Source organism: Solanum stenotomum, chromosome 8 (genome assembly GCF_019186545.1).
Source record: "Solanum stenotomum isolate F172 chromosome 8, ASM1918654v1, whole genome shotgun sequence".
Lineage (NCBI taxonomy): Eukaryota > Viridiplantae > Streptophyta > Magnoliopsida > Solanales > Solanaceae > Solanum > Solanum stenotomum.
The window spans coordinates 58,776,948-58,798,167 of record NC_064289.1 but is presented as its reverse complement, the minus strand read 5'-3'; the positions used below and the strand labels follow the sequence as shown (position 1 = coordinate 58,798,167).

Sequence of the window (21,220 nt, the reverse complement as noted above, 5' to 3'; positions counted from 1 at the left end):
GTAAGAGAGTTTATGCCCAAGTATAATATATAATATTCAATGACTCTCCAAATTTCATTTGTGTCACATAAATTGAGACAACAAAAATAACATATATTGGGTCCATTTTAATTTATTTGTCTTATTTTTAAAAAATTTTATATTTAAAAATTGCGTAAAAATACTATAAATCATGACAATTGACAACATAAAATATGTTTTGAAAAAGATACAAAAAATTCCATTGATTCTTGAAGTTAATCTATCGTAAAAATACTATAAATCATGATAATTGACAACATAAAATATTTTTAAAAAATATACCTATAAAAAATTTCGATTGATTCTTGAAATTAATCTATCGTTAAAATTTATGTATAAAATACAATAAATCGTGATAATTGACAACTTAAAATATTTATTAAAAATGCACAAAAAAAGAAATTGACTGATTCTTAAAATTAATCTATCAATGTCACATAAAATGAGACAAAAGTAGTAATATGTATTATTTAATGTCAAATTACTGAAAACTACGTAAAATGTATTGTAAATCTTAACAATTAACAACATTTGATTAACTCTTGAAATTTTATCTATGCTACATACATTGAGACAAGTGGAGTAATATATATTAAGTATTTACAAATTACGTAAAAATATTATAAATTACATTATTAACAACTTAAAATATTTAAAAATCATATTAAATTTAAATAACTCACTATATTTTATCTGTGTCACATACATTAGGACAAAAAATAATAGTTATTGGGCCCGTGCGTAAGAGAGTTTATGCCCAAGTATAATATATAATATTCAATGACTCTCCAAATTTCATTTGTGTCACATAAATTGAGACAACAAAAATAACATATATTGGGTCCATTTTAATTTATTTGTCTTATTTTTTAAAATTTTTTATATTTAAAAATTGCGTAAAAATACTATAAATCATGATAATTGACAACATAAAATATGTTTTGAAAAAGATACAAAAAATTCCATTGATTCTTGAAGTTAATCTATCGTAAAAATACTATAAATCATGATAATTGACAACATAAAATATTTCAAAAATAAATACATTTAAAAAAATTCGATTGATTCTTGAAATTAATCTATCGTTAAAAATTATGTATAAAATACAATAAATCGTGATAATTGACAACTTAAAATATTTATTAAAAAAATAGAAAAAAAATTGACTGATTTTTAAAATTAAATCGTGATAATTGACAACATAAAATTGTTCAAAAATGTTGTATGTGGATAGTCTTATTGTGCCTTGAATAGCGTAAAAAAAAGTACAGGTTTGTGATAAAAAAACTTATTCCTTTATCCACGCAAACAATCGCTTCAAAAACTTCGTTATTAGCTCCAAAACATACCATTTATGTTATTGGGCCCGTGCATAGCACGGGCAACAAAATCTAGTTAATAGAGGGACCAGTGTATGTTGGGCTTGAAATTTCAATAGACTGGCCCCTTCTTTTCTACTCACCACTCTCTTACACTTGTCTTCTCAGTTTATTTGATTTTTTTTAATTTTTCATTCCGTTTCAAAGTTCACATCGAAATACCAACTAAAGTTAAATTGTGCGATATAGGGTCCATTCGAGGATTACGCTCCTAACAAAATTTTCTCCCCCATCTTCGCAAATTACTTATCAAGAAGAGCAAAAATGGTTGATATATGCAAATATTTTCTGTTTTAGGTTACCATTTAAATTGTATCCTTAATTTTTTTTTAAAAGGTTGTGCAAATTTAGGCATTGAAAAATTGTCTTTTCAAATAATGTTAGACTAATAGAATCTAATCTTTGCTCATATATTGCTTAAACTTATGAACAATACATTAGACTGTCACCTAACATTTACAATAACTTACAACATTTTAGACGATGATCTAATATTTTCTCATAAAACTTTAATTTGTTAAAAAAAACTCTAGGTCGTGGTCAAAATATTTTATAATATGCAAAAAGAAAAAGAAACGAAAAAAATGATATGATCATTTCCTAATAATGGACCCCAAAACGACAACCCGAAGAAAATTTCATGAATGTGCGATGACCTTATATATGTGCATAGAAATTTCTAGCGTTATAAAATTTGATCAGTGACATAATCAGAATTTTTACTAAAAATATTTAAAAGGTAAGAATGTAAGGACATAAAGAAGTACTCAATGAGATTTACGACATTATTAGCATCTCAATGACGTATATATTGAAGACACTACAATTAGTTAGCTAGTTAGTAATTAGCTAAATTAGTTAGTTAGTTGTAGATTAGCTGACGTGGCAGTAGTTAGTTAATAGTACAAGTTAGTTATAACTAACTTGATCAGTGGAGTGAAGAAAAACACTTGTATATATATTCTGTAGCATACTCTGTAACTGATTCATTCAATACAATACACAATTTTATTTTTTCACTGTTGGTCTTCTTCCTCTTAGACTCACAGAACCTCCATTGGAGGACTTAACATGGTATCAGAGCAAGAGGTCGGATCACCAACAATGGCTACTGAAAATGAGCTTGTTATTCCTTACACACATCCTCTCTACTTGCATCCATCGGATACTCCAGGATCTGTGCTCTGTCCTGTTAAGTTGACAGGATCGGAGAACTATGAGTTATGGCGGAGGTCCATGCGAATTGCTTTGCAAGCTAAGAGGAAGCTAGGTTTTGTGATTGGAACCTGTAAGAAGGCAAGTTTTGAAACTAAGTATCATGATCAATGGGATACCTGTAATGCAATTGTTCTTTCATGGCTTATGAACACAGTAGCTCCTAATCTCTTAAGTGGCATTGTCTATGCGTCAGATGCATCACATGTTTGGGACGATCTGCAGGAACGATTTGACAAGGTCAATCGTATGAGAATCTACCAAATACACAGAGAAATTGCTACAATTGCACAGGGGATCGATACTGTTTCAGTTTATTTTACAAAGTTAAAGGAATTATGGGCTGAGTATGATGCAATGGTGATATTTCCAAGTTACGAGTGCCCAAAGTCGAAGGACTATGTTGAGCATTTGCGACAACAACGACTGCTTCAATTTCTTGGAGGTCTAAATGAGTCACATTCTCAGTCGAGGAGGCAGATCCTTATGAAGACTTCTGAGCCAACTCTCAATCAGGTGTATGCAATGATAGTGGAGGAGGAGAGTCAAAGTTCTAATGTGGATCGTAATATCTTAGGATTGAAAGCTGTATCTGAAGGAAATGATATCACAGCACTATTGACTGCTGCGAAAACTTTTCCAAAACCTCGATACAAGAATCCTAATGCCTTTTGTGATCACTGCAAGACGAAAGGTCACATGAAGAGTGATTGTTTTCAGCTAGTAGGATATCCTCCTTGGTTTAGAGGAAAGAAGAAAGAGGGATACAATGTGCAGTATAATGGATCTGCTTCACCTCATACTCCACCTGTGTTTAATCCTGAGTATGGTGGTCATAATGCAGGGCATATGCCTGTACCTCTTTATGGAAATTTATCCTTTACTCATAATCATAATGCTGCAGGTGATATTGGCAGATCTGTTGGGGGCAATAGCCATATAGGAACTCACACTCATGGCACTGCTGGTTTTCATGGATCTTCTGCATCTACAACTCCAGGTTCTGGTGTTTTTACTCGAGCATCTGCAGATATGTGCATTCCTGGATATGGAAATACAGGCACTCATGGTCATGGAGTTGGTGGAATAAATATGGCTTTCACAGGAGCACACTCATCTGATACTGCAGGTATTGTCAATTGCTCTGTAGTACATAATTCACCTGGCTCTAGGTGGATAGTAGACACAGGGGCCACTAATCACATGACATCTACTCCCACTTTGCTTTGTGAAACTCAATGTTTACCTCCGAATGAGCTCAACAACGTTCACCTGCCTAATGGTCAACAAGTCCCAATTGCTCTTACTGGGAAATCTAGGCTCATGCAGGGAGACATATCTCATGTTTTGTATATTCCTGATTTTAACTACAACTTGTTATCAGTTTCTAAACTGACTAGAGAACTACAATGTTGTATGGTGTTTTATCCTGATCATTGCCTACTGCAGGACCTTCACACTGGGGAGGTGAAGGGGACTGGTAGTCTGGAGAATGGTTTATACTATTGGCCACACAATGATGCTTCCATTATTGCTCCTTCAACTGCTTTAAGCGTGGTGGATACTGTTGATCTATGACATAGAAGACTAGGACATATTCCTCACAAGGTTCTTCAGCAAATGCATATACCACATGTATCAATTACTTCCAAATTACCTTCTTGTCCTGTTTGTCCATTGGCAAAACAAACTAGGTTGCCTTTTCCTCAAAGTACCAGTAGATCTAATAAAGTGTTTGAGCTGGTTCATGGAGATGTTTGGGGTCCATACAGAACCCCCACTTATGATGGCAATAGATATTTTCTTACTTTAGTAGATGATTGTAGTAGGATGGTGTGGATATTTCTTCTCAAGCAGAAAAGTGATGTGTTCTGTGTACTGAAGGATTTTCTGACTCTAATAAACAGGCAGTTTGATGGCTTTATCAGAGTTTTCAGAAGTGATAATGGTTCTGAATTTTTTAACTTTCATTGTCATGAGTTGTCCAGATCTGCAGGCATTATTCATCAAAGCTCTTGTGCTTATACCCCTCAACAGAATGGGGTTGTAGAGAGGAGACATAGGCAGATTCTAGAGGTTGCTCGAGCCATTAGGTTTCAAGCAAATTTACCTATCAGATTCTGGGGTCTATGTGTACAGAATGCTGTTTACTTAATCAATAGAATGCCCTCTACTGCTCTTACAGGGAAATCTCCATTTGCTGCATTTTTTGGAAGGGAACCCTGTTTGACACATCTCAGGGTTGTTGGCTGCTTATGCTATGATGTTAATCATCGTACCAATGGTGACAAATTTGATCATAGGTCTATTAAATCAGTGTTTGTGGGATATTCTACTACACAAAAAGGGTATAGACTATATAATTTGTCCACCAAGTCTTTTTTTGTTAGTAGGGATGTCATTTTTAGAGAGGATGAATATCCTTTCAAGTCTACTTTGACTGAGATTCCTGAACCTTGTCTAAATAATCCTCCTGGCATGTTTGTTTATGATGATCAGCATACTTCTATTCTCTTACCTGCTGTTCCTGCTACACCACTTGAATTGCCTCATCTGCCCACTGTTCAGCCTAATATACCCACTGTTCAACCTCCACTAACTCCACTTCCCTTACCTTCTGAGGATCTTATTCCTCCTAACAATGAGCCTAGTCTTAGAAGGTCGGGTAGATCCTCTAAACAACCTGGTTGGCTACATGGTTTTGTCCATACTGTTGCTAGTTTTCCTTCACATCCTGTCCCTTGTTCTACTGCTCATCCTATGTCTACTTATATGTCTTATGCATCCATATCCCCTGCTTATTTTCAGTCCTTGTGCAATTTCTCTGCTATACGGGAACCTACTTCTTATGAAGAGGCTATGCAAAACCCACAGTGGATTCAAGCCATGGATCAAGAACTACAGGCCCTCCATGACAATCACACTTGGGAATTGGTTACACTGCCTCCTGGAAAGAAGGCTATAGGGTGTAAGTGGGTCTATAAAGTCAAGTTTAATGCTCAAGGAGAGGTTGAGAGGTATAAAGCTCGACTGGTAGCTAAGGGTTACACACAGCAAGAGGGATTGGATTACCAAGAAACATTTTCTCCGGTTGTCAAGATGGTTACTGTGAGGGTGGTTCTTTCTTTGGCTGCTATGCATGGATGGCATTTACATCAGATGGATGTGTTTAATGCTTTTCTGCAAGGTGATTTAGTGGAAGATGTGTATATGGTTCCTCCTCCGGGTCTACTTAGCGAGGGGGAGTCTCCTTCAGTTTGTAAGCTCAGGAAGTCACTTTATGGCTTAAAACAAGCATCTCGTCAATGGAACTTAAAGCTCTGTGAAGCTCTTCTAAGTTCAGGTTTTCTGCAAAGTCATCATGACTACTCCTTGTTTAGCAAATGTTCTGGTTCTGATTTAGTTCTCATCCTCGTTTATGTGGATGATCTTTTGATCACTGGTTCATGTTCTCAGTTAATTCTTGCTACCAAGCTGATGCTTCAGACTCATTTCAAGATCAAGGACTTGGGGGAGATGAGATATTTCCTTGGTCTTGAAATTGCCAGGAACAAGGAGGGTATCATGGTAAGTCAAAGAAAGTTTGCCTTAGATCTTATCTCAGACTTTGGTCTTGCAGGGACCAAACCAGTTAGTACTCTCTTAGAAGTTAATCAAAGGTTCACTAGTCAGGAGTTTGACATGCATTTGGAACCTCAGGCAACACATGAAGATATGATACTCAGTGATCCCTCAGGCTATCAGAAATTGGTTGGTAAGTTACTTTACCTCACCATGACAAGGCCGGATATCAGTTATGCAGTACAGAATCTTAGTCAATTTATGCACAAACCAAAGAAATCTCACATGGAGGGTGCATTGAGGGTGGTCAGATATTTGAAGAATGCACCAAGTTTGGGAATTATGTTATCATCCACAGCCTCCAAGCAACTCTCAGTTTATTGTGATGCTGACTGGGCCACTTGTCCTATGACAAGGAAGCCTGTGAGTGGTTTTGTAGTAAAGATTGGAGACTCTTTGATTTCATGGAAGTCAAAGAAACAAAACACAGTGTCAAGGAGTTCGGCTGAAGCAGAATATAGGAGCATGGCCAATGCAGTGGCAGAAATTGTATGGTTAATAGGTTTGCACAAAGAGTTGAAAGTGGAATTGGAATTACCGGTAAAGCTATTTTGTGATAGTAAAGCAGCACTTCAAATTGCTGCTAATCCTATATACCATGAAAGGACGAAACATATAGAGATTGACTGTCATTTCATTCGAGAAAAGATACAAGAGGGCCTTATTCAAACAGATCATGTATCTTCAAAAATGCAACTGGCAGATGTTTTGACAAAGAGTTTGGGAAGAACTCAACACGATTTTTTACTGTCCAAGCTTGGTGTATATAATCTGTTTGCACCGTACAGCTTGAGGGGGAGTATTGAAGACACTACAATTAGTTAGCTAGTTAGTAATTAGCTAAATTAGTTAGTTAGTTGTAGATTAGCTGACGTGGCAGTAGTTAGTTAATAGTACAAGTTAGTTATAACTAACTTGATCAGTGGAGTGAAGAAAAACACTTGTATATATATTCTGTAGCATACTTTGTAACTGATTCATTCAATACAATACACAATTTTATTTTTTCACTGTTGGTCTTCTTCCTCTTAGACTCACAGAACCTCCATTGGAGGACTTAACAGTATAGTCCATTTAGTTTTAGATCAATTAATCAATTAAACTACATATTTATTTGATCATGTTAAACAATATTTATTAGTATGAATTAGTAGTTGTTGGATAATTCATATATTAAAGTACATACTTAATTTCGATATCACTTATAAATTAGGTTATAATATGTTAAAATCAAATTCCACATTCAAGCCCATTTTTCTAAGTTTTTTTCAATAATGATAACTTAACTTTCTAATATCAAAATCAGTACTATAATTACAATTTGAACTTCATACATAACAACAAATCGACTTTGTCAAGCAACAATCTTTGTCAATGGATTGACGAAGTGAAATATGGGAAGTGATCTACCTTTCAAATTAAATACAATATGGGTCAATTTGAGCAAGGACTGAAAAACAAAATTAATTTTTGGTTACATTATAAGTCGAGTCATGTGATTGAAAGTGTAAAGATATCTTTAATTTATATGTATTGATGGTGCAATTATTTTTATACGATCAATTTATTTTAACTTGTTATAACATGTCTTTTATTTTATCTCTACATTACAAAATCATGAGTTATTAATATTCCAAGGCAAATTTGAAGGCATTTATTTAGGCTAATAACAAGGGAGGCAAATTTCATGTTCTTGTCTTGTGATGCACATTATTAGTATTTCAAGAATCCAACTAGGAATAGTGTAGTTTAATTATATTGCTTCTTTAATTAATTAGTATATTGTAATTATTAGTTCATGTGAATGATAACACATATTTATATATTCTCAACACGTCTCCTTACCTACATGTTTGATTCTTTTTTATGAGCAAGCACGTGTAAATTCTTTTTGATAATAAGTGACAGTGAAATTTGATATCAGGACTTTTACCAGTTCCGATATCATATTAATATTGTATATATGTTTGATGTTATTATTACATCAACACATATAAGAAATCGATGCATCCCTTCCCCTAATGAACCTTGTTTTGGAAGAAAAAGAAGTTTCAAGTCATATGAACTATATTTTTTTCTATTATGTTCAAAATCTAATTATTAGTCACAGATTCAAAATTTAGATGTACATTATAAAGGTAATAAATTATCCGTATTGAATGACTCTCCATTGCCCCATAAACAATTGAACACTAATTAATTATTCTAAATCTAAATTCTTTGTTATATAATATAGTAGTTCACTAGTACACTTTCATGTACAATATTCACCATTTAATTTAGAGATCCATCTATCATGTCTAGCAATTATCATAATACTAAGATTTTCTTCATGTCTCATTTTATGATATTTTTTCTGTTTTTATCATTTTTTCAATCGTCTGCTAATGATGATAATTCTCCTTCCATCATTTTGCAAAAATACCCCTTTTCCTAATTTCTGCAAATCAATGCTACCAACAACTAGGAATTATAGTAATGTCTATGACTATGGTCGATTTTCAGTTCACAAATCTTTATCTACCATTCATAAGTTCATTTTAATTGTTCAAAAATACCTTAGACGATCGAAAAATCTAACGATTCCCATGATTCGTGCCCTCGAAGATTGTTATTTTTTAGCTGATTTAAACAAAGATTATCTCTCAACAACATTCAAGACTGTTAATGAAACTTCCAAGATTTTGCCAATTTTGGAAGCAGAGGATTTGCAAACTTTGTTAAGTGCCATTTTGACAAATACACAAACTTGTTTATATGGTCTCCAAGAAATTAATAGTACCTCTTTTGATCCTTGGAGTTTCAGAAATGACATTTTAACCCCTCTTATTAATTACACAAAACTTCATAGTATTTCTTTAGCCTTGTTCACAAAAGGGTGGTTTCCTAAGGACAAAAAAGGAACAAAAATTACTCAAAAGAAGTTAGTTTTCAGAAATGGCCTCTTGCCTTTGAAAATGTCTGAAAGAAATTGGGCTATATTTGAAACAACTAGCAGGAGAAAGCTCCAGCAACAAGCTGCTGACCAAGTTTTGGTGAGTAACACATACATAATAGATATATTTATCAAATTGTGATTGGCTATATGAATCTTCGTTCCATTTAAGCTCAAAATGTCAAATAAATATAAATGTGGAAGTATATGTAAATACATATAATAATACTAATAATAATATTAGAAGTCCTCTAATAAGACTGAAACTTATTCCCGACTAGTAGATATACACTGGAATGAATCTTTTTCCTTCATTGTGCCCTATCTTTTGCTAAGTTCACCTTCATTGTAATAAATTTTAGGTCTTTCGAGATAACTTTTTATTATGTGATCTTAGGTCTATGTCCCAAGCTATGGGGAAAAAATTTCCTAGCCAATCATAAATTTTTTAAATGCATTATAGTTATTGCATCTAAGGGAGCGTTGGAGCAATGATAAAGTTATCCATGTGTAACCTATAGGTCATGAATTCGAGTGGTAAAAATAGCCACTGATAAATGCATTAGAGTAGATTGTCTGCATCACACTCTTGGGGTGCAATCGTTTTTTCAATCCTGAGTGAACATGGAATGCTTTAGACATCGTACTTCCCATTATTAAAGTTACTATAGCAATTCTCTATAATCACAATACATTGTGATGAAACAAAATGTTTTGTAACAAGACCAAAACCTATTCAAGATTAGTAGACATCACTTGTATGAATGAATCTTTTCCTTTATTGTGTCCTATTTTTGGCTAAGGGTACATTAATTGTAAGAAATTTCAGATTTTTCGAGACAACTTTCTTCTATGTGATTTTAAGTCTACGTTATTCCTATGGAAAAAAAAAATATTCCTAGCTAAATTTTTTTTACTTTTTGAAACTTTAACATAGGAACATGATGACCATGTTAAGGTGAGTGATGTAATTGTAAGCCAAAATGGAAGTGGGAATTTTAGTACCATAAATGATGCTGTGGCTATTGCTCCAAATAATACAGATGGTTCCACAGGCTATTTTCTCATATATATTACTGCTGGTGTGTATGAGGAATATTTTCAATTGCCAAAAACAAGAAGTATTTGATGATGATTGGTGATGTATCAACCAAACCATTATTACAGGCAACCATAGCTACAATGTTGATGGATATACAACATTTAATTCTTCTACTTTTGGTAAGTACCTCCATAATTACTCTATTTTTCAAGTTACCATATTGAGCATGATAAGGTCAACACACTCATACACTATACCTTTTCCAGACCCCGCTAGTTGTAACTTGATAATGTTAATATTATTTACACCAACAAGAAGCAAAACATAAGCTCATATATAAACCTACAGGTTAAAGGTGATCTATAATAGTAGGTAACTCTTTATATAATAACCTAAAAACAAAGCAATAATCTTTGTATCATGTTAAACTGAACTAAAAGAACTGATGGTGTAAAAAGTTCTTTATATTATGAATGTATATAACTTAAATTATATTTTTTAGAGTTTAAATTTTATACACTAATTGAATATAAATATTTATACAATCAAGTCACTCATTAGGTAATTAAAGTAAAATCTTTATAGTAATTAAGCACTAATCGGTGACATGAGAAAAATAGTACTCCCTCTGAGCTCTATCTACTATTGACTTGACAGAAGAATTACGAAACAGTAAATGATAGGGGTAATTTTACCAAATCACCCTTATTAAATATAAGTCATCTAAAGAGAAAGGCTTAAAATAGTCCATTATCTTTGAGTTTAGACTTAAAATATTCCTATGTCTTTTTAGTGGAGCATTAATAATCCCGATTCTTTAATAAAGTGGTGCATTTTCAGTCACCATCCTAACTACCGTGAGTTTTTTAATAGAGTAGTAGGTTATGCACTTGCGCCTCAATTGAAAACTAAAATCTGAAATCAATCAGACCAAATAATATATAAACCATTCATTCACAAGGTGCTAATATATACTTTTTTTGGTATTTTCATAACAAAAAAAAAATCGATATCCTTACAAAAATTATGGACAGAGGTGCTGTGATTCTTTATTATTTGTCCAAAGGGATTGCAGCTATGTCATGGACAGAGGACAGCTTCAGAATGTCGTGGAGGAGACCACAATTAGTTGACATATTTATCTTTTAATGTTTTGAAAATTCATTGCATTTTTTTTTTATGTTTTTCTAGTTCCCAATATAGTTTATAAGTTGCAGCCTGTTATTTCAAGGAATAAAAGAGTAGCATCCAAAGCTTCTTATATTTGTCAGTATATTTTATTTAGACACTCGAACTACAACATGTATAAGGCAAAATCCCTTTAGGAAAGCCGATGACCTTAAGGATTTCCGGGATATCATTAGTTGAGTATGTAACATTTGGGGCAACAACAAGTGGTGTTTTGGTGTTAAAAACTTTAGGAGAAGGCAAAAGCCGCATGTTACTTTTAGAACTCCTCTGTTCTTCCCTTACTAGTAATGGATAAACTAAAGGCACACCAAGTGTGTTACCAGAAGCAAAAGTGAGCATTTGCATAACTGTTCCTCCCCATGGTGTGGCCAATACTATAAAGTGTTTGATGTATTTATGGGTCCAGGATTTCGAATTCCAAACAAGTAGTTGATGGACATATAAACCTCCTAAGCTGTGAAAAACAAAAATAACAGGTTTACCTCCATTTGAATTGCTTGCACTTTATATCAGTTCTTTCAAGTCCTCGAGAAATTTCGAACCAACATGACTTGTATGACCGTCTGCAGCTAAACCATAACAAAATTGTATGATGCTCCAAACAGATTATTTTTTGGTATCAAAATTATATGTATTAGAACCTTGTGAATGAATGGTTATATGTTATTTAGTCTGATTGATTTCAGATTTTAGTTTTTAATTGAGGAGCAGGTGCATAACCTACTGTTCCGTTTAAAAACTCACAGTGGTTAAGATGGAGACTAAAAATGCACCATATTATTAAGGAGTCGGGATTATTAATGCTCCACTAAAGAGAAATAGGATTATTTTAAGTCTTAACTTAAAGATAATAGACTATTTTAAGCCTTTTCTCGTCATCTAAATATTGAAAAATAAATAGTATTTAAAAGCAAGGGTAAAATAGACACAACATGGTAAACTATTCATTGGTTTTATGAACTTCACAAGTATTATTAGACATCCCAAAATAATATAGTGGACAAGTGAAGATGAACGGAAGGTGTAATTAACTTGTTTCTTCTTTTATCAACAGCTGTGGTTGGTCAAGGATTTGTTGCAGTTAACATAACATTCCGAAACACAGCAGGAGCAATCAATCATCAAGCAGTTGCAGTTAGAAATGGTGCATATTTATCCACATTTTATAGCTGCAGCTTCCAAGGGTACCAAGACACATTATATGTACATTCGCTCAGACAATTTTACAGAGAATGTGACATTTATGGCACAGTCGATTTCATATTTGGAAACGCTGCTGCAGTTTTCCAGAATTTCAACATATACCCGAAACTCCCTTTACAAAATCAGTTCAATGCAATCACAGCACAAGGCAGAACAGATCCGAATCAAAACACTGGAATTTCAATTCAAAATTGCACTGTAAAACCAGCAGATGACTTAAAATTCAGCAACAGTAGCACGCAAACGTACCTTGGTAGGCCTTGGAAGGAGTACTCAAGGACTATTTACGCACAAAGTTTCATCGATGGATTTGTGAATCCGTTAGGATGGAGAGAATGGTCAGGGGATTTTGCACTCAATACGAGTTATTATGCAGAGTTTAATAATACAGGGCCAGGTTCTAACACCAGTGGCAGAGTCACTTGGCCTGGTTTTCACGTTATTGATGCTGCTGATGCTGCTAATTTCACAGTTTCTAGCTTCTTACTTGGAGATAATTGGTTGCCACAAACTGGAGTGCCATATTTTAGTGGTCTGTTATAAACATGACCTCGATAAGCTGTAAAACCTCAAGTCTGTTCCAATTGAGGTTGATGTGTATAAAATGAGGTGACATATTTTATTTAGTTAACTTATCTACGTAATAAGACTTGAGAACACAGGAAATGGTTCTTTCCAAATCTATGCCGAAAGTGTCTAATATGAACACTTTATCATGTGTTCGGCAGTTTGGGTGCTCAATCGGAACATAATCCGAGTGTCTAAATGAAATTTACTCACAAATTTAAAAAGAAGTCGACGTATTCCATATTGTATGAATTACCTTGATCCCAGCTAGCTTGGTGTTGAGGTGTAGTTGATTGATACAAATTGAAATGAATGAGTTACTTGACGAAATTGCTTGAACCGGAGACCTCTAATTAATAATGAAAGGATACGTACCACCCCACTACAACTCCGAGTGCTGCAACTTTGGAAAAATGCCCTTGGCTTTTCTTCTTTCTTTTCAATCTTATGTCAAGAATCAACACATTATACATAATTCTTCTGAACATGCTCACTTAAGCATGCACACATGAATGTTGAATAGAACAAGTTAGATACAAAAAAGATTCATATAACAAACCCCAACCAACTAATATCTGATTGAATCGTAGTTCATTCAATAACCGAATAACCATCCCATTCGGATTTTCATTTCTTTTAATTTCTTAGAAGTTCTCATTTCCAGTCCAACGAGTCTGATTCTGTCCATAGTGACCAATTAAAAATAGTCCACACAAACTGAATTCTTTAGTGAAAGCTTTGAAGTTTTAACATGCATAAACTCGTCTTATATTCTAGTAACAACATATCAAGTGTAATTCACAAGTTGGGTATGAGGAGGGTAGGATGAATGCAAACCTATCTACCTTTTGGGGTAGAGAGGCTGTTTCCGATAGACCCTGTGCCCTTTATTCCACACATAAAAAGACTTGAAAAAAGATATAAAGCAACAAAGCAATCCATGATAAAAATAGACACACCTTAGAACTTTTGAAAAAAGTCATATATGTGGTCATTAATTTCTTCTGGTCTTTCTTGGTTGATGAAGTGTGCAACTCCTTCCATGATAACTACTTCTTGCAAGAATGGCACCATTTTTTGGAACCCACCTTTGTGGATATATTCCTTAACACCAGGTGTATTGTAAGTTAGGTCCACATCCCCTATGATGAACTTAACGGGGACCTTTATTTGTACACCGGTCCATGGCGCGGTCAGCTCCCAGTTTCTGCAACAGTTAAAAATATAACAAAAATAAAATGGCCACACAAACAGCTAACATGCATCATATATAATTGTATACATAAAAGACTTATGGGGTTGTTTGGTTGGTGGGATAAAGGATAACAATCCTAGGATAAAATGAGGGATTATTTTATCCCATGTTTGGTTATGGCTATTAATTAGTCCCGGGAACCATTAAAACTGTGGGATTAGCTAAAGTATAGAGGGTGAGATAACTAATCCCATGGGATATCCTTGTCTATCCCATCCTTGTAATCAAACAACTCCTAAGAGTATTAGAGTTAAAGCAACTAGAGGCAGATCCAAGATTTGAACATGATGAATTCAACTTTTGAAGTTCTTAGCACTGGACGTATTGTTACTTTTGAAATTTTGAGTTCAGAATTTAGTAATTAGTATATGTTGAATTTTTGGTATAATACATAGATGTGCCCTTTAACTTGGCCTCATTTCACATTGATGCCCTCTAACTTTGGCTGTGCATAAGTAAACACTTAGACTTGTACAAAGTTGAACAAGTAAACACATGAGTCTAACGTGGCATAATACACGTAGGATACCATGCCACGTATGTCGCGTGTGTCTATTTGTTCAACTTTATACAAGTTTAAGTGTACTTGTGCATACCCAAAGTTGGAGGACATAAATGTGAGTTGATGCCAAGTTAAATGACATATTTATGTAATATGCCTTGAAAATTTAAGTCTCTTATACACATGTATCTCTATGTTGCATGTTGAAGATACCAGGTTCAGTTGAAGTGAGTATATTAGGTTGCATCGACCTCGTTAAGTAACATTTGCTTATAAACAGGTATCAGAACATAAAACTATTAGGTTGATCCATGATATCCAAGGGTGAATTTAAAGGCTAAAATATGGGGCACGTGAACCCGTGATCTCTCCATAAAACTAGGTATTTAATGTATATACTTTCTAAAATCAGCATAATATTGTCTACTGACACTCATGCTACAAAAAGGCTAAATGTTGCACTTGGTTAAATGTTGAGCTATTTACCAAGAGGACAAAGATTAGTTCTCACTTAATACATTTTACCCCGAACAATTCATAGTTCTTATTTAGAAACAATACCATAAAAAATTTGAGCAAAAAATAAAATTAAGAGTTCTTGAACAAATAGGTCATTTGGTGAAGAAAATGATTAGGCAACTCACAGGTCCATAGCTCGATAGTAGTTTAATCCACCAGTAAAACCTGACTGTCTGAACTTGTTGGCATAGTAGTTGACATCCTCTTCTGACAACCACGATGGCAATGTAATGGGAGTATGAGGTGAACCCCCAAATCCTTTCTCTTTAGGCACACGAAGAGGAGCTGGATTGCGTGATGTTAAAAATTTCGCGATTAGTCTTGCGGTATCAACACGAGCAAACTCCTCTTCTGCCTCTCCATATTCCTAAGAAACAACACATTTGAAAGGGTGTTTTCAGCAGCGATGATTAAATAACATCTTCAGCAATAAGGAAGAAATCTCAATAGCACATGAAAACCATTGGAATTCATCAAATTTGTAACAGCTGGGTTTTTCTTTTGTTTTTATGATTTAACTTTAACATAAGAGCCTTTTCTTCAAATGATAAATCAAAGTCATAAAAATTCTACACAACAAGATGGTGCCAAAGAAGTATAAGTTCCTGGCACTGAGCTTCCCAAAGAATTTGCGAACTACCTATGCAAATAGGATGTTCTTTTTACACAAATACAAGTGAAAAAAGTTTCTGTTCTTCTCAGTTTCCTATATAAGCATACAAAAAAAGAAAATAATTTACTTGGATTAAGCAATCAAAATCACGATAGGATTGTAATTGAGAAAATATTTAACAAATGTTTAGAACAAAGCTGAATGGTGAGAACTGGGACACTAATGAGTACTTTTATCAAATCTAAGGGACACGGTCAAATCATGAGGGTAGTATTTTATCATGGTGTGGATCTAAGTTACAATTCAAGAAACAGAGTAAGATGAGTGTCTTTTACGTCTTGACCAGCCCAATGCTTAAATTTTGTGCACAGTGCAGTGGAAAATTGCATCAACAACTACTTCTGGACAATAATCATAAGCATGGACTCTTACTTTCCTTTTTAGTTTGTTTAAAAAACAATGCTTCCTTCCTTCTTGGCAACTCTTTAGTTCCAATTTTCCAAATGGCATGTTTAACACCACAAGATTAAAGAGCATTTTGGTACATTCTAATTTAGTTTTAGACCACAAAATTTAAAAGTCTTTCTTACTTTCTTAAACTTCATGTCAAGTCAAAACTATTCAAACAAATTGAAACAGAAGGAGTAATAACATAGCTTACAAAAAGGCAAAAGAATGAGAGTATATTGAAACAGAAAGCAGACAGCAAATTCAGAAACCTTATGCCAGATATCACATATTTGAAGTCCCAGAACAGCATAACCTATATGATCACTCAATACAACTCGAACACTGAATTTCCACAAAAGTTACTTGACACAAAATAATTGGAAGCAATGATATCACCAAAATCTTGACTTTATCCGTAAGTGCATGCAGTAAGGAAGATCATAAAAAAATCTCTTCAATCCGTAATTAGTTGCAGGCAGCTATATGAATCCTTAGCTCCCGTTTTGGCCATGGATTTTGAAGTTGAAACTTGAAAAATTGAGTTTTCGAAGTTGTGATTTTTGAAAATTGAAGTTATATTTGGACATGCATATTACTTGATTTTTTTTTAAGTTTTGTAAGTGGAAGTCCCAAAAACCCAAAGAAACTTGAAAATATTTGAAGATCAGATTTTCAAAATCTGATAAATATCCGACCATGAAATTTATCAGATTTTTTTTTTCTTTCTCAAAAAATCTGATAAATTTCATGGTCAGATATTTAAAGATAATTTTTTAAAAACTTCTCTCAAAATCTATGGGTCAAATGCTAGCTTAAACTATTTCAGACAATTTTTAATTGAGGCCCCCTACGTGAATCAGCTACATATAGTTTCCTCTATTAGACTATTTCTAGTCTCCATTCAACTTAGCATCCCCTCCTTTATCCAAGCTGAAATTAATGGAGTTAAAGGAAAATAATGCAACAGTTGATAGAAGAAAAACAAAGGAGAGAAGGATGCTGGAAGAAACCTGAAATCTGCAAATATAGTAATCATCCCCGAGGACAGCACGCATAGATTCAATAGGCTTTCTCTTGGGGTTCCTGGGGTGGAAGACAACGCTCATATTAACCAGTGCTTTGATCCTATCAGGTCGCAAAAGGCATACATGCCAAGCTATAACAGCACCCCAATCATGTCCAACAAGGAACACCTAATTCATAGAGGCAAATAAAAAATTTAAGTAAAAAATGCATGTGCATCCACTGTTTGGAACTCCAACTATGCACTAATCATTATACAATCAGTCACTTATTAACATAATTACGGGCAAATTACAAAGAGAGTGGAAGATAATGAAAAGCTAAGTTGCGCGGACTCTTCACTTTTGATGCCGCACCCGTATTGGATTCTCCAAAATTACACTACTTTTGGAGAATCCGAGACATTTTTGAAGAGTCCGAGTAACATAGATGAAAAGGAGACAAGGTCCTAACTGAAAATAACACAAACTACCAATCCATCTATCATGCCAGTCAAGTCGATGCGATTCGTTCAACATAATATCCCTTAGAGTTTGACTTGATGGAAATATCATAACTATTCTACTTGGTAGGAGTGCCTATGTGACTCGTGAAGGCTATAACATAGAGTTGGAGGCTTAAATCTGGAACATCTAGAAAAGCCACCCCGCTAGAAGCCCCTGCTTATACCCTTACTTTAATAATTTATCATTATCATCTTTTTTCTCTCTCTAATCTATCTAGTTCCTTCCTGTACAATCATTTGTTCAATGACACAAAACACTCGCTTTAGGTGGCAAATAGAGAGAATCATATTTGAAGATGAATTATCTCATCGATATTTGACGCTCAGGCAAATGTGAAAGCAGACTCTGAAAAAGTTTGTATGCATCAAAGAAATGGAATAACTCACCTTCTTACCTTGATAAGCATTTTTTTCAGAGTGATAAGCAATAATTAACATCAATTAACAACCTAGAAAAAATGCTGACTAACCTACTATAACAGGTTAACTACCTAACTTAAATACATAAAAAAGTTAAACAAAAAATACAAAATTATCTATACAGTATATCCATTAGCTAATGTATCCACTGTCCATATATATTTAGTTGACTTGTGCACCACAGTATGTAAATCCTAGATTGTCCTGTAATTACTCGAACTATACTATACACGTAGATATGCAGAACTCTACTAAAGGGGAACTTTATTTTTAGGCATGGTACATAAATATGCCATTTAACTTGGTCTGAAGTGACCTCTATGTCCTCCGACTTTGGAATCACACAAGTAGACACTTAAACCCGTATAAAATTGAACGAGTAGTCATACACGTTCTATGTGACATAATACACGTAGGGGGCCATGTAGAATGCAGTGTAGGACATTTAAATACATGTTCAAACACAACTTCAAGTATCAAAAATCACAACATCATAAACTCAAACGTCAAGTTTCTATTGCTAAACGAGAACTAAGTAGTGCACTAACTTTCACTAAATCCTATATTTCCATGTAATTACTCAAACTATACATATCACTAACTTTGTAAACCCACTATCAAATATATTAATTTAAATTCTAGATTCGCCTATAACCTGATCGAGACCCAGAGCATCTAGAAGGGCAATAAGGTCACCAACAATATGAAAAACGGTATAGCTAGAAGGAGAAGGAGGAGAATCTGTATCGCCATAGCCACGTAGATCTGGAGCTATTGCGCGGTAACCTTTGGATGAAAGTGAAATCAGTTGGTGACGCCATGTATACCAGAGTTCAGGGAAACCATGGAGGAATAGTATTGTTGATGGGCCTTCACCAATTTCAGCTACGTGCATATTTATGCCGTTTACAGAGAGATTTTTGTGCTGTATATTCTCCATGGCTGGTTCTTTGTGTATGCGCTTTCTTTTTGTTTTTGGCAGAGGTGATGAACAAAATGATATATACTAGTATTGCCTTTTTTGAATTGTTCAAGAAAATGAAGTTTGTTATGCAACTTTATTTTTTATTTTCTCGTTAGGTGTGCCGTGTTTGTATTGAAAATCAACTAATTCAAATTAGCATTGGGTAACGTTGAGTTAGATGATTTGAGTGGCTCCGGCTTGACTAAGGGATTTACATGATAAATTTAGTCAAGTACAACTATCCACCACGTCATCACGCCACATAAGCATCACGTAAATGCCATGTTAATGTGATAAAGTTTCTCATGTGGAATGCTTACATAAGAAGAAAGAAGAATAATTCTTAATGAAATATTCTTGAGATACGTGGAGTATTTTCTTAGAAGACGTTAGAATTTCATGGATTTACATGGAAAATTCAAAGAACAATCTAGTAGTGTAGAGTATTCTATAATGAGACATTTTTTACATGATAATTATTACTCCTTTTGTCTCAATTTATGTGACACTTTTCATTTTTCGAGAATCAAATCGTTTAAATTTGATCAAAAATTTATGCATGAAATCTTTAATTTTTTTGAAATGAAATTTATATATTTGTAAATTACGTAAAAACTAAAAAGTACTATAAGTCACAATAATTGATAATTCAAAATGTCTAAATGATCTATGAAAAATTTACAGTCAAAGTTAAACTTGTTTGAATCTCAAAATTCGAAAAGTGTCACATAAAATGGAACGGAGGGAGTATATACATGTTATTTCCCGAGTTAGTAGTATGAATAGAGGGACATTCATTTGTAAATTAATCAAGCAAGAAAAGTAAATCTTCCAAATCTTGAGTAATACAAAAACTTTTTAATCAATTCTTTTGTGTCTTTTTTCATTCTCTTAGCGATTTAGTATTAAAATACTTACGTGAGCTTGAAAGTTCCTGAAAGACTCGTGAGTGAGTTGTCAAGTGTTGCATGATATGCTTAGTGAATCTAAGTCAGCGATAAAGTGATATCAGAGCAAAAGTTGATACTTTGAGAATGACTAATAAGAGAGACATCAATGCTGCTATCACCATCAACGTCGAGTAGGATAGTGGAATGAAACGCAAAAAAAGGAGGATGAATCTTAAGAATAATGAGAAATTATTGTACGCCCCGACATCAAGCGAAGCACTAATATCCCACTCACATTCGGTCATTGAGGCGAATGATGATGAACGTGGGGAGCATCTCGTAGATATTACACTTGGAATGTGATGGATTGCAAGAGTTGATATGACAAGACATACTGTGGAGATTTTAGGCAAACGCTTGAGCAGCATCAATGACAAGTTTAAGACTCTTGAGGGCATCTACAAAGAGTTGAAGGTGCGTAAGCATGTGAAATATGAGATGAAGGAAACAATATTCACCTCTTGGAGTGTCGGCCCATGAATGCATTAAGCACAATTGAAACATGAAGGCCAAGATAAAAGTGCTCAAGGGGGGAATTGAAGCTGGAGGATTTCCATCGTCCAATGGAGATAGGAAAGTCAAAGTTGAAGCTCACAAGCCATAGGTGTTCAATGGTGCTCGTGACACGTAAGATGTGGAAAATTTCCTTTGACATTTGGAGAATTACTTCAAGTCCAATGGGTGAAGAGCGACGAGAACAAGATCGATACTGTTATGTTATACCTCTCGGAGATGGTCATGCTACGGTGGAAGCAAAAGGAATCTAAAATATGGAAGGGACTTTGCACCATTAACACTTGAAAACAATTTTGAGCCAAGTTCATGAAGACCTTCTTTCCCAACAA

At 34.2% G+C, this 21,220-nt stretch overlaps 3 protein-coding genes across 3 annotated transcripts in view; 2 read left to right on the top strand and 1 right to left on the bottom strand.

The window, feature by feature from the left end:
* The window catches only part of LOC125872449 (glyoxysomal fatty acid beta-oxidation multifunctional protein MFP-a-like), a 121,213-nt gene that overhangs the window by 85,263 nt on the left and 14,730 nt on the right, over nucleotides 1-21,220 (top strand). The gene's annotated exons all lie outside the window — the stretch shown is intronic.
* LOC125873984 (probable pectinesterase/pectinesterase inhibitor 7) lies at nucleotides 8,627-13,834 on the top strand. The gene is given in 5 exon segments (XM_049554792.1): nucleotides 8,627-9,265; nucleotides 10,109-10,268; nucleotides 10,271-10,312; nucleotides 10,315-10,392; nucleotides 12,459-13,834. Coding segments are annotated over 5 exon segments (1,611 nt in total). The 3' UTR covers nucleotides 13,151-13,834.
* On the bottom strand, nucleotides 13,984-19,463 carry LOC125872460 (uncharacterized). Its single transcript, XM_049553192.1, has 4 exons — nucleotides 19,117-19,463; nucleotides 17,524-17,706; nucleotides 15,576-15,817; nucleotides 13,984-14,381 (listed from the first exon to the last, which is right to left on the bottom strand). Exons 1-4 carry the CDS (start codon nucleotides 19,399-19,401, stop codon nucleotides 14,135-14,137), a joined length of 957 nt encoding a protein of 318 aa, XP_049409149.1. The 5' UTR covers nucleotides 19,402-19,463; the 3' UTR covers nucleotides 13,984-14,134.

Bases quoted from the DNA above. Each gene is read 5' to 3' on its own strand.
- LOC125872460 (XM_049553192.1), bottom strand. From the start codon at position 19,401: ATGGAGAATATACAGCACAAAAATCTCTCTGTAAACGGCATAAATATG. The intron at 15,818-17,523 runs GTTTCTTCCAGC...GTTGTTTCTTAG, and splicing joins ACTATATTTGCAGATTTCAG to GAATATGGAGAGGCAGAAGA. The intron at 14,382-15,575 runs GTGAGTTGCCTA...TAACTGTTGCAG, and splicing joins TACTATCGAGCTATGGACCT to AAACTGGGAGCTGACCGCGC.